This window comes from Chanodichthys erythropterus, chromosome 21 (assembly GCF_024489055.1).
Source record: "Chanodichthys erythropterus isolate Z2021 chromosome 21, ASM2448905v1, whole genome shotgun sequence".
In the NCBI taxonomy this organism is placed as follows: Eukaryota; Metazoa; Chordata; class Actinopteri; order Cypriniformes; family Xenocyprididae; genus Chanodichthys; species Chanodichthys erythropterus.
The window spans coordinates 32,251,760-32,266,230 of NC_090241.1; the positions used below are offsets into that span (position 1 = coordinate 32,251,760).

Genomic DNA, 14,471 nt, shown 5'->3' on the forward strand with positions numbered 1-14,471 from the left:
CGCATACCGTGATAAAAGCTTTAGCAATTAATCGCAACATGAAAATTTGATACCATCACATGTCTACCACACACCCAAAGTTAGCAATTTGCATAAAACACACCCAAACCATATCCATATAAGGGCTTTCCTCAACCCCTTCTCTTTTCGTTGCTCTCAGCAATCATAACGCTCTCTAAAGACATGCTCTCACCTGAGAACACGTGCAGCAAGATCAAGCAATGCCAAGTGTACCAGCCTCAAAGCAAGTTCAAACACAATAGACACCTTTAAAGGATTAGTTCACTTTAAAATTAAAATTACCTCAAGATTTTCTCACCCTCAAGCCATCCTAGGTGTATATGACGTACTGCTTTCTGATGAACACAATCAGGAGTTATATTAATCAATATTCTGACGCATCCGAGTCTTTTAATGGCAGTAAATGGTGGCAACGAGTTAGCTAATGCTAACATGTAATGCAAACACAGTTTAATGTCCTGCACATTCAAAACATAATCTTGCTCATCACCAGCAAATTACTTTTAGTGCACAGTAAAAGTAAGCGAATTGGGGCACAGCCTTAATTTTATATAGGAGCTCCTTCCGGTGGCCATAATTAAAGAACTTAAGGTTATCACAAAGTATGCATCTCATAGGAAACTATTGACCATTATTTGTACACATGCCTCCAGGGCTTTCCTGAGTCTGTCAGAAACTTAAAAGGACGATACACCCATGAGAACCCTCCTACCAAATCTGTCTTGTAAACTATTTCCTTTCAAACTCTCAGTTCTTTGCCCCCTCGTCTCTCAGGAGAGGACCTCTCCTGTGAAGCAGCCCCGCAGAGTTTTGCTTTCAACCGCATGAAAGAAATATATTATCATTTCCTGTCTTCGATCCTTCTCATCTTTGCCTGTTGCTGTGGTAAAGAGGTGGTGACACAGAGAGCGGAGGACGAGAAGAGGACAGAAAACCTGTCTGTCCACTGTATCAAGTGACAAAACAGACACACGTAGAGGTTGCAATGAGGATCAGCTACTGAATTTCAATTATAAAAGTGACGTCTCTTGCAGATGGTTTCTTTGATTAATAATAAATGTTTTTAAAAACATCTCCCCCTCTTTAACAAGCACTCAAGGGAGACATGGCATAGTGCTCATGCTGTAAACCAACAACACCCTAATGATCTACAAAAGGCTATTCCTTACAAAAACATCAGCTATGGCAAAAATAGAAAATAACTATAATGCATCTGCAAAACATGACTGTTTTTCAACTATAGGATAATAAACAATAGAGAGCTAAAAGACAAAGTGGATGAAATATTGTAATTATCATAAAATTATAATATTATTATATTAAGGATTAGTTCACTTCAGAATTAAAATTTCATGAAAATGTACTCACCCCTATGTCATCCAAGATGTTTATGTCTTTCTTTCTTCAGTTGAAAAGAAATTAATGTTTTTGAGGAAAAGATTCCAGGATTTTTCTCCATATAGTGGACTTCAACAGCAACCAACGGATTGAAGGTCCAAATTACAGTTTTAGTGCAGCTTCAAAGGACTCTACACGATCCCAGACGAGGAATAAGAGTCTTACCTAGCGAAATGATCCGGTGTCTACAAAGCAAACAGGCAAAGACTAAGTCAAACGCCCTATACAATAAAAGGTAAAACAATGATGTCGGAGGTTGGAGGAGAAAATTAGATTTTTTTCACCCTACCGCGGTACTTCCGCCTACGTAATACATGGCGCATCGCAGAGCAGTGCAAAGCGAGTATTTGTGGTTAAAAAGTACATCATTTTTATGTTTATTTTTTAGAAAATGACCAATCGTTTTCACTAGATAAGATCCTTATTCTTCAGCTGGAATCATGTAGAGCCCTTTGAAGCTGCACCGAATCTCCAATTTGGACTTTCAACCCGTTATACCCAAGTGAAGTCCACTATATGGAGAAAAATCCTGTCATGTTTTCCTCAAAAACCATAACTTCTTTTTGACTGAAGAAGCAAGCATGTTGGATGGCATGGGGGTGAGTAAATTATCAGGAAATTTAAATTCTGAAGTGAACTAATCCTTTAATTTTATCAAAAACATTATAATAAGTGCACATTTCAGCACTTGACTTAAGCTGCACTTGAAAATGTACATGCCTTTGTATTAAAACTATCAAACTATCATATATATACAGCTATGGAAAAAATTAAGAGACCACTTAACATTGATTTCTTAACTTGGAGTGGTCTCTTAATTTTTTCCATAGCTGTATATTATATATATATATATATATATATATTATATATATATATAGCTTCCCACACATTGACTTTACTGGGTCAGCCACCCAGGTATATTAACGGCCGCCCAAGTATATTTGGAGACACATTTTTGCTTTTATTATTTTTATCCTCTTATACTTTTATTTCAGTCCAAGATAATGAAACCATCCACGATCGATTTACTAGTCATTTTGTACCTGCTCATTATGTGTGCGTCAGAACTGTTTTCTCCCGCTAACATTCCCACGGGCGTTGCATTTTTCAAAGTCACAAGGGGGTGCTGTTGCGCATTCTACAAGCTTGTGCAACAGCACTTCAGACTGTGATTCTCAATCAATGAAAAGCACAGATTTATGCCAAGCGATTGCTAATAAACTCAAGTCGATGAATTATTACAATGTCTACTTCATGGCCTTTATATAAAATGTTTTCTACGGTTGTAAGAATCTGAAGGATCAGCCTGCAATAGTACAGAGACAAAAATATAAGAGTATAAGACTCAAAATAAGAGTCCCGGTGTATTTCGGGCTTGTTTATAATTAAAAGTCACACGCTAAGTTTTTTCTTTTTGGGCATTATTGGTATTTTGGTTACACAATAAATTGAATTGAATTTGATTTACATTTAATTCATAGAAAATTATTGTAGTCTCCCCCACAGGAAGAAAAGACTAAGAACATTATTTGACACATATTATTCTTGATATAAATTTTACTAGTAAAATCTGTGTCCCATTCACTGAGAGAGACACTATATGACAGCAAGGAGAACATGGGAAAAGGAGAACCATTTAAATGCTGTAATTTGCATAATTTATAATGCATAATATTGCATAATATTAGTATGTAATTAAATGTAATAGTATTTTTCTTTATTGAAATTAATTTGAATTACATGGCATACTGTTAAAAATCACACATTATTTGTTTGTCACTACCGCAAGTAAAATATTGACACTCACTTTTGTGGCCAGCGGTTTAGACATTAATGGCTGTGTGTTGAGTTATTTTGAGGGGACAGCTAATTTACACTATACACTCACTATTTACAAAGTGTAGCAAAGTGTCATTTCTTCAGTGTTGTCACATGAAAAGACATAATAAAATATTTACAAAAATGAGAGGGGTGTACTCACTTCTGTGAGATACTGTAGATAATGAACTTTATACATCAATCGCAGTAAAATGTCTCAGAAATCTGATTATTTCTGAGAAAATTTCTGGAGAGAGATTTTATTTTATTTTTTCTATCTATACAATGACATTCCAACATTTTAAGTAATGCTTAAGTGTCAAATACTCAGATTGGCCACCCTACATCGTAACCACTGAAAATCCCAAATGGTTTAACCACTATACTGAATATCATAGAGGACTCCAAACTGCTTAAGTCATAAAGTCTCTCATTAACACAAGCTTTGCATGTCTGTAATAGGCACCTGTGCGTGCATATGAGGGTGTGTCTGCTTTAGCTGGCAGAAAGGGTGTATCCAGTATGTGTGCACGTGCACGTGTACTATACGTACGAGTGTCTGGGGAGTCTGGCAGGTTGTGTTTCAGAGGTGATTCACAGGCAGGCCTGTGCACGGTACATGCAATACTTACTCATGACGGGGGGATTGTGGGATGTTGGAGAGGGGGAAGGGGGACGTCCTGAAGCAGGAATGTGCACAGGCAGGCAGCTCCTCAGCTGTAGACTGGCGTCATCCCAAATGGGGAGGACAGAAATCATTAGTTTGTCCAATACATCTTAAGCTGCCTCAAGCAGCCTGGCTGATGTCAACGAAAAGTGTTGAGGCCTTTTAATGATCAGGGTCCAGCAGGACTAAACGCTGGGTGGTTGAGGGGAAGGAATGCAAAATGGCTGCAAAACAGTGGTTGCTATGATGTTCCTGTTACTAAATACGACTTAAAGGCCCGTTCACACCAAGAACAATAACTATAATGTAGGGCTGCACAATTAATCGAATTTCTAATCGCGATTACGAATATGGATGCCACGATTTCGTAATCGTTCAAAGGCGCGACTACAAGGAAATATATCCACTTAGATTACTCTGCATGTTTAAGAGGTGTGTTATGAGCATGTCACGTTGTGAGAGGCGAATCACAACTACTTCAGAGTGTAAAAGGTATAACCCAGCACAAAAGGAGCTACCAGTGATGTAGGTGTACGATGATATGTCAAACTCACACGAAACACCAGGGGGAAAAAAGCGAAACACCAGGACCCGGCATTTTCAAAAAGCTGTGCACACAGTGTAGTGCTGTCGAAAATATCTATATTTCGATATGTATCAAAACTGAAATATCAGAAAGGATACCAATACTCCTTTCTGCAGTATCGATACACCGATACCGATACGCGTTCTTGCTCTCCTCTGACAGCAAGTTGAGAGACGCACGCACCGCCTCCTTTCATTCAATCATCTCATGCTCTCTCGTTTAATAGTGTTTGTGTGACCGGGTCTGAGTTTCGGTGCGGGATTGCGCATAATTATATTAATTACCGCAGATTTCGTGCTCACATGAAGCACGGACACATAATAAAGCCGCCTTTGACATACAAGCGCCAAAATAAGCTCTTTTTCGCAGATAATTAATGTTCAAATACACTCAGTAACAATGTCACAATGCCCATCATGGTGAACAGTTCAGGAAGAATGTGCCTGTCAAATCTTAAAGGGACAGTAGCCGAATAAACATGCCGCTCTCTATGTTGTTAATGTTCATCAAACAACAAAAGACAAAGATCTACGAAGACTACTGCTCTTGACTGATTAACTTCTGTAACTTTAATTGATTAATCTGTATTTAACTTTTACAATGAAGATTATCACTACTGTTAGACCTACCTGAAAAAGAAATCAGTCTATTTAATTTCTATCTTTCTTTCTATCTTTCTATTGTATTTATTTGTGCTACTGTTAGTAATTTGTTAATTTTTTCTTATTTTATTACCGTTTGTTTATAAAAAAATTCAATTTACCATTTGAAATCAAGCAGACCAAGTAAAAAATATTATTGCTTCAAACAATAGTATAAATCTATTCAAAAACATCATTCAATGTAAATTGTGATAATCCTAATTAATAATCCCAATTACAATTTCAATGGAATAATCGACAATTATGATTTAAATAAAAAACAACATTCTAAATGTAAAAAAGAATAGCAGAGTCCACACTACAATTATAATGATAAACAATATTGTTGGAATCACTTTCAGAACAATTTTTTTCTAGCTTTCGAACAAAAACACTGACTATCAGAATACATCCTGCCTGCCTGCCTATCGTTATAGTTACTATTACAGTTTTCGTTCTTAAGCCGTGTGTCCACCCAAGCGTTTTTTCCAGCTGCTAGCGTACTTTATCAATTTTTTTCAACGGGAGCGCCGCGTTTTTTTAACGCCAGGAGCGTAACGAGGCACTGACCGTCTTTTTCACGCTCAAGTGCTGAGAGCTTGACGTTCTTTACTGGTCGCCTCGAGTTGAAGAATGTTCAACTGAGTAAAACGCTGCGCTCATCACTGTCACTCTTTAGCCAGCTGGCCAATCAGATTGGAGGAGGGGCGGGACAAATACTACACCGGCCAACCGTCACAACATTCTTGCTGTACAACAACATCAACAAACAGAGAACGGAACAAAATGGATGAAAAATTAATATTGCTGCTCTCCGAAAATACATAGCAAAGTAATTTCACATTGTGTCAACATTTTAAGTCTGAAACAAATTACCTGCAAAATCAGTTATAAGTAACAGTGCTGCGGATATTCCGTATCATAGCAACAAAGAGTCTCAACGAAAAAAAAAACAAAAAACGCTGTGCTGCAGAAGCGCTCTCAAGCGTTCACAGACGGGCGTTTTAAGCAGAGCGCCTAGCGTTTTCAGCTGGCTAAAAATGCTCTGGTGGACACACGGCCTTAGTGTGAATGGCTTTAAATGTAAATCTAAGGGATTTTTTTTTTTTTTACACGTTCTATCCATCAGGCAAAACGTGTAGTCAAAAATACCACTGCACCTCTCCATGCTGCATGATTTGAGGTATCATTCATGCCTGAAGCACATGAAGCAAGGTCAAGTGAAATTCTAGGGTGAATACATATCGCTAATTAGCTCACTATAGGCGTTGTGTCATGATTCAAAACATTGCAAATAAAACTGCAAACACTTTTGTCCAGTATGATATCTCATCTGATCTGTGGCGGAATACACTTATTTAGGCGACTTGCTATTTACATTAATTGAACTTTAAGAGATTATGAATGTACACATTTAGTAAAACACACACAATGATCTAATTTTTTCATGCAATATACTGTGAAAAAGAAACCTTATATACCTATATATTACTGTTTCTGTGCCATACTTAGTAAGCACCAACCCGTTTATGAGATTTCTCATTTCACATTCAACTACATGTATGATCTAAAATCATCCGGTTTCTAAATTCGTAGTTGTAAGAATATGCGATAAAATACTATTTTGTTGGAGTGATTAGCGGACATGCTCCAAAACAATGTTGCACATGCAAGTGATGCAGATTCAAGTCCTGCTCACATCTTCACTTTCTTCTCTTTGCTTCTAATGCAATAAAAATCTATTTTGTGCAGCACTTTTGACTGTTTTCATGCCAGATGCCTCTTTGCTTGTTCTAATGCACTTCAGCATATAAAGCAAAGCGTTAACGTATTATATGTAGTGTCTCAGGATCAGGCTACAATCTCTAGACAGTAGAGTAATCTGATCCCTGTTCAGCACCTTAAAATAAACAGTACAAGAGAATGGGAAAACTCTGGGGTTACCTGCTGTCCTCCTGTCAACTTGTGAACCCTACAAAGACACATTTCTTCACCGAGGTCTGTGTATTATGATAGAAAGCAATCTTTCACAGTATTTTTGCAGGTGGAGATGGAATTCTGTTGTGCTATCCTTCTCTCCAAATAAATGGAGGTGTCCAATGATACCTCCAAACACGCTGGTCCAGTAAAGATCACACTGTACAGGGCAAAGGAATCTTTCACTGCATTGCGTTCCATTATTCAAAGGATGGTTCAGGATCCAGAAATTAAAATACTGTCTACAATTACAGATTTTTGGTCATTAAACATTTCATGCTTAATTATAATGAAAATGGGCTACTTATTAGAAGTTTATGGGGATGAAACAGTGGACATATTAAAGCCACGGTTCCTTTAAAAGATGAGTTTAGGACAAAAATATATTACTATGACAATTAATCATCATCAGACAAAATTTCCTAACCATGACAGCCCAAATCATACAGGTTTGGAAAGGCATGAGGATGTGTAAATGACAGAATTATCATTTTTGACTGAATTATCCCTTTGATTATGTGCAACTGTTGATAGAGCATGCGCTACCTTTTTTGGTAAACAAAAATAGAAAATTTCCTCAGAACACAAACTTGTCCTTTTGTAGCACCTGAGGAGCAGAATCACAGACTTCAAAAAAAAAAAAAAAAAAAAATTCTAAATGATGTAAAAAGGAAAAATCAAGTCATGTGCATTTCAGAAAACACTCGCTTCAGTCCATAAATGTCAAGCTAAAAAGCAAAAAAATAAATAAAATAAAATGTACAAGATGTTAACCAAGCTTGCATCACTCACTACTAAACTACATATACATTCATAAAACGTTAACGTAGCCAACATTTTTTATTATTTCTCAAATAAACACATGCTAGAATAGCGTAAAATTCTTAGATGAAACAACTTTCACATTGGCAGCTTAACTTTACTTTTGATCAATGACTTTGTCTCTGACTTCAATTTATATTCCACTTTTGGGTTTTGCAGCCTACGCTAAAATTGAGAGCTCTCAATGTAAGTGACATTTTACATAAGTAAGCAGCAGTTTGTGTGGTACTTTAAATGCATTACAGTTTAACTTTGTAGAAATTTGGTGAAACAGAGTGTAATGTATGAGGTGAGGGAGCATACAGATATTAGATTTATCCAAAGCAATATACTAATGTGAAAACAGACTGGTGCAAAAGTGTGATTCTTCCCATATACCTTACATCTGAAATCTGGGAAGAGCTACTTAGTCCAGCCTATTTAAGTAAAAGTGTTTATGCACTCTGTATTGTATTTGTTTGATTGCTTGATTGCAAACTAACTAAGGAAATGAAATATCCCAATTAGAAATAAAACCTGATCTTTAAGAGTGTGTAAACCCAAAATGAAAGTTATGTCATGACATGCACCCACATAAGGGTGAGCAAATGCTAACAGAAAGTTTATTATTTGGTGAACAAGCTCTTTAAAAGGTGCCCTAGAATTAAAAATTGAATTTATATTGGCATAGTTAAATAACAAGAGTTCAATACATGGAAATGACATACAGTGAGTCTCAAACTCCATTGTTTCCTCCTTCTTATATAAATCTCATTTGTTTAAAAGACCTCCGAAGAACAGGCGAATCTCAACATAACACAGACTGTTACGTAACAGTCGGGATCATTAATATGTACGCCCCCAATATTTGCATATGCCAGCTCATGCTCAAGCATTAGACAAGGGCAGCCAGTATTAACATCTGGATCTGTGCACAGCTGAATCATCAGACTAGGTAAGCAAGCAAGAACAATAGCACAATGGCAGATGGAGCAATAATAACTGGCATGATCCATGATAACATGATATTTTTAGTGATATTTGTAAACTGTCTTTCTAAATGTTTTGTTAGCATGTTGCTAATGTATTGTTAAATGTGGTTAAAGTTACCATCGTTTATTACTGTATTCACAGAGACAAGAGAGCCATCGATATTTTCATTATTAAACACTTGCAGTCTGTATAATTCATAAACACAACTTGAACTTCATTCTTTATAAATCTCTCCAACAGTGTAGCATTAGCCGTTAGCCACGGATCACAGCTTCAAATTTATTCAGAATAAAATGTAAACATCCAAATAAATACAATTCTCACATAATTCGACACATGCATGCAGTATGCATGACGAACACTTTGCAAAGATCCATTTTGAGGTTTATATTAGCTGTGTAAACTTTGTTTATGCACTGTTTAAGGCAAGTGCGAGCTCCATGGGCAGGGAGCGTGAGCATTTAAAGGGGCCGCAACATTTCTAATTATGCCCCAAAATAGGCAGTTAAAAAAAAAAATCAATTAAAAAAAAAAACTATGGGGTATTTTGAGCTAAAACTTCACAGACACATTCAGGACACACCTTAGACTTATATTACATCTTGTAAAAAAAAACGTTCGATGGCACCTTTAAATCTAGATAACGTTCATAGAAACGACTTGACTTCTCTGCTCCATGCACTTGGATATCAGTGTACACTAAGGTCGGAGCTATTTTATTGAGTACTATCAGGCCAAAATTTTGTCTATTCCCTGCAGCTGTTTTTCTGTGAATCATATCTTTACATGTACGCAAATTCATGCGTGCATACACACACACACACACACACACAATCATGGGGATATCCTGCACACTTCCCCCTTCCTGTGAGTCAAGTGGACTATTTCCACATTAGCAGCATGCATACAAATGGATAGCCTGACCTTGCCAAAAAAACTGCTGGTCCATTCATTCACTTCTGCAACTGTATACCTCAACTCTGAGAGCAAATAAAAACATGGAAATGTACTCAAATGTATTTTCTGGACTGATAAGCATCATGGACACAAACCAATAAATGCCAAACATACAACAAACTATGTTCCTATTATAACATAGACCAACATGTATTTGGACACTTATTTGTATGTAATGCCATTGCACATAATAGGCCTATAAAGTATGCATGATAATAACATAAATTAAGTATTATTATATTTTAATTACCATATTTTTTTAATATGGCCAAAGTGTCCATATACTTTTTGAGAGCACCTGTAGGTAAAAAAAACCCAATGCTTTAACTTGTATTCTGAATGCATAACTGAAAGCAAAATTGTCTAGATTTTAATATCATGAATATAGTCTGAGTCACATTTGAGCCATGTGTTTACAACAGGATGTGACACACGTTAAATACTTCCTGCTCACCTGGGCACACTCACACACCAATGCATTACAACACACTTCCAACTAAGCGAACGTTAGAGTTATGATGATGAACAAGCAGCATTTGTTAACATAAAACATGAAAATGCTCTACAATACAATAAAATTCACTGTCCAGTCAGTGTTTGACAATGTTCCTCAAAAGTCTTCATACAGATCGCCTAAAATGCATCATCACATTCAGACAGTCATTGAAGTTACAGCAATGAGAGTCACCAACACTGCTGTTAGAGAACAGAACATAACTTACCACCGCATGTGTGAAGACTGATAACTAGAATTTCTGACAGATGACAAACTGAGCTGCCACATTTTGGATAAAATGATTGATTTTGTCAACTAGGCCAGGTAATAGTACTACATTTAGATATATAGCCATGATACTGAATGAATACTACAATATCATATACCAACATATTCAAATCTCATTTAAATACTTTGCCCTTTGGAACATAAACTAGTGTTTTTGAAGTCCCTTGATGTGCCATTTAAACACTTTGGTATATGAATATGATTTTGCCATCATGACATCACTGCAATAGGATATTATAGTAATATTGTGTTTTTGGAAATTGAGCTGCTATAATACCATGATTTGTGGACATTGTGCCATTGTAGAGATCTTGCAATAACATTGCATCAAAGTACCACAGTACTGAAATTCGTGTATTTACATAGCATTTCAAAGCTAAATATATAGTAGTACCATGGTACATTTTTTCTGTAAATGATAGTACTTGTAGGTACTTAGAAAAATACCATGGTGTATATCAAATTAGCAATGTTAATTCCATGGTACTTTTATGTTAGTGTGTCAACAATCCCTTTGAAGTCCCTTTGAACATATCAATCATATCAATCTGGAATAACCTCATATTTTGACTGCATTATATATAACTTAAATGTATACTAGTCTTTTAAACTAGTAAATGTACTCATATATCCGAGATGATCATAGTACACAAATGTAAATGGAGATTTGAAGAGGACGCACATCACAGGGCGGCTGGATTCACATCTATCAGCAGCCGGCCAACCACAGAACTGTTGCCAACCCTCCAAAACAGCTGGAAAATAACTTATTCTGAGCCTTTCTGCAGACAGACTCCAAACCCACACATGATGTTGGGGTGAAATCAAAGCATCGGGTTTGTTATTTTAATTTGAGAGGGACTCACCTTCATGTCGTTCATGATGATTTGGAAGAGCCCTCCCAAAGCGCTGCACTCCTTCTCCATTCCCGCATCCATTTTACCAACCCAAAAACACACGCGTAGCGTTGACACTTATCCTCCTTATGAAAGCTCGCCTGGAAAGAATCTGTCAGAATCTGAAGGGTGCGGTACGAGGCTGTATTTGAAGGTTGTCGTGTGAATAAGGAAAATGAGGATAAATTAAAGCAAAAATAGTGAGTGTTATTCCGCTGATTGGCTGCCCGGCGCAAGTAAACTAGTCCCGGCCACGCAACTTACTAAACCTCTGAAAATACATCGCATCGCCACGATAAAAGTGGATAAAAAGCCTAAAATGGGATTTTTTTACAATAAGTCTCCAGGTCAAAAAAGTGCCACGTAAGCACAGGTAAACCCGCAGGAAAAACTGACCGTTGAAAGTCTGCGCCGAAGTACCTGGCTCGGCGTTTTCAAAAGCTTGGCTCTGCTGGATCGATAGTCACGTTAGTGTAGATCGCGACAACCGCCGTGTTTTTTATTCCTCATGGTTTCATTCAGTCGATCCAGCCGCTGATATATCCTTAACAGAGATGATTTTGATCTGTTGCAGTTTGAATAAGGCTTTCGGGTGAAATTAATACGGCAAAACCTGACTAAAGTTTCGACTCCTGATAGATTCCACAGAGCGAGTGGTAAACATTATTCACTCCTGGCTCTCTCTCTCTCTCGCTTTCTAACCCGTTTGTGTGGATCGGCTGGCGGACGAACTTAAAAGTGGGCGGAGCATGAGCGCTTCGGAAATCTTCGTGATTTTCCGACAATGTTACACTTTGTCAACAAAAAATAGCCTATTTTTTTTAAATTATTATTATTTTTTTTTTATTATATTGTTTAAACATTTCCTCCAGTTCTTATGTAAATATAATACATGTTTTTTTTTATTACCTCATAATAATTATTTAGAGACAATATGAAATATTTGTACTTTTACAAAGTTTTTTTTAAAGATGATATTTATTATCTTAATTTTTAGATTACAAAAACTTGCGAAAGGTTAAGCACTTGCATCACCTAAAAATCTAAATTTTTGTGTAAGTAAAATTTCATCAGAACTTTTGATCTTGAATAAAAATGTTTAATAAAAATGGACGTTATAAGTCAGCTACCTAAACATGTGCTTACTTTGTGCCGTTCTTTTAACCATTTTATTTATTTTTTCATTTAAGGGACCTGATAAAACCTGTTACAAGAAATATATTACTTATGACTTTCCACACTGTTGCTAAACTCTGTCTTCCTAAGCATTTTAAATGTGCTTTCTATAAAGCTAAACCAGAATACACAGAACTACATCCTGTTATATTTATCTACTCACAAGTGAGCCGGTTTTCATGGATTCATATCACATCTATGAGTCAGCATCATTGTAATCTTGCCCAGCCCTGTGCTGTTACCTGACATTATGAAATGAGTCCACCTCTAAGCTCAGTCTCATAGCAACGCAGACATGATAAATTTAGCATCACGTCCTCTAGTGGCCACCTGTCTGTCTGCCTGAGAGAGGGGAGGTCACCTTGTTCAGCAGTCTGCATGGGCTTCCCACAGCTTTATGTGCCCACTCACAGCACAAACATGTAAACTCATAAAGCTCATGGATTGAGCATTTAAGTGTTTTTAGGGCCCATTTTAAGTGTTGCTATGAAAACAAACAGATCAGTTCACATCTACATAAATTAGAATTTTCAAAAAAAATATTTTTTTGCAGTTATCCGTTTTTTTTATAGTTTGCTCTCTGGTTAAATATTTTAGAGTTGAGCCTAAGTATAACAAACTTATAATCAATTATGTTCAGTATCCAAAATGAGTTTTTAGCATGACTCCACTAGTACAACAGATGTTTTTATTTATTTATTTATTTTTTATTTTGCGAACAATACGAACAATAACATAACAGGCCAACATAATTTAAATTATATATCTTCACAGACTGAGAAATAACAAATTGTAATACATAATGTCACAAAAAAAAAAAAAAAAAAAAAAAAAACCTACAAAACACTGTAGGGGATTAATTCAAATTGGTAATAACATAGACATATATGTCTATGGGTAATAAGGTCATACTAGTACAACAGATGTACTTTATATCTGTAGAAGGAGCTGGCTGCCATCTTGTGGTGAAACTTTAGTAATGCAGAAGTGTTTGCATAGCAGACAAGGGCTGTTTATAATTAAATACTAATATACTGCATACAGTATTTGTTGTATACTGCCTGCTATTTTTTTTTATTTATTTTTTTTACATAATTTAAATTTAATACAATTTCATATACCATATTGAAAAAGCAATGAAGCAATATTGCTTAAATAATAAAAAAAAATCATCGATCAGTGTCGTTTAACCAAGTGAATCTCAACCTTTTTTGAGTAATGGACCCTCGTCATATTTGGAACCACCCTCAAGGACCCTAGAATAAAATTGGCTCATTAATGTCTTTGTGACGACCAAATGCAATCAAGTGTAATTTACTACTACGTTAGTTGACTTGTCTAATATTCAGTCATATTATACATATATTATCTTCTTTTCTGGGAACATGTCAAATTATACAAAAAATTTATATTCAGATATTTTATAAGGACCCCCTGGCATTATGTCAAGAACCATTAGGGGTCCATTGACCCCTGGTTGAGAAACACTGGCCTAACCAACACGAAGCAACCATTTTTGTTGTCATGTGACAAGAAAACCATTAAAGAAATTAAAATATCTCCTATTTTGGATCCATTATGGATAGAATACACATTCTGTTGAGGTCAGAAGGGTTGCAAAAGTTGTAACCATGAGAAAACTTGGCACTTTTTAACAACCTTATTTGTCTTTGACCTACATTCTTAAAACTTCACAGTAATAGTGCAGTAGTATCTGTGTGGATAGACACATGAAGACACAGTATTGCTTTGTCAG

The 14,471-nt window shown here is 36.2% G+C and overlaps 1 protein-coding gene across 4 annotated transcripts in view; it reads right to left on the reverse strand.

Annotated features, from left to right (window-relative positions):
* mtss1 (MTSS I-BAR domain containing 1) overlaps positions 1 to 12,244 on the reverse strand; it is a 64,740-nt gene extending 52,496 nt beyond the window's left edge. For 3 of the 4 annotated variants that reach the window (XM_067373784.1, XM_067373782.1, XM_067373781.1), the window contains exon 1: positions 11,510 to 12,244. In XM_067373784.1, the coding sequence (XP_067229885.1) occupies positions 11,510 to 11,581 (72 nt within the window). In that variant the 5' untranslated portion in view covers positions 11,582 to 12,244. The remainder of the gene's footprint in view (positions 1 to 11,509) is intronic. The other variant, XM_067373785.1, reaches the window with a different exon arrangement.
* Positions 12,245 to 14,471: the final 2,227 nt, after the last annotated feature.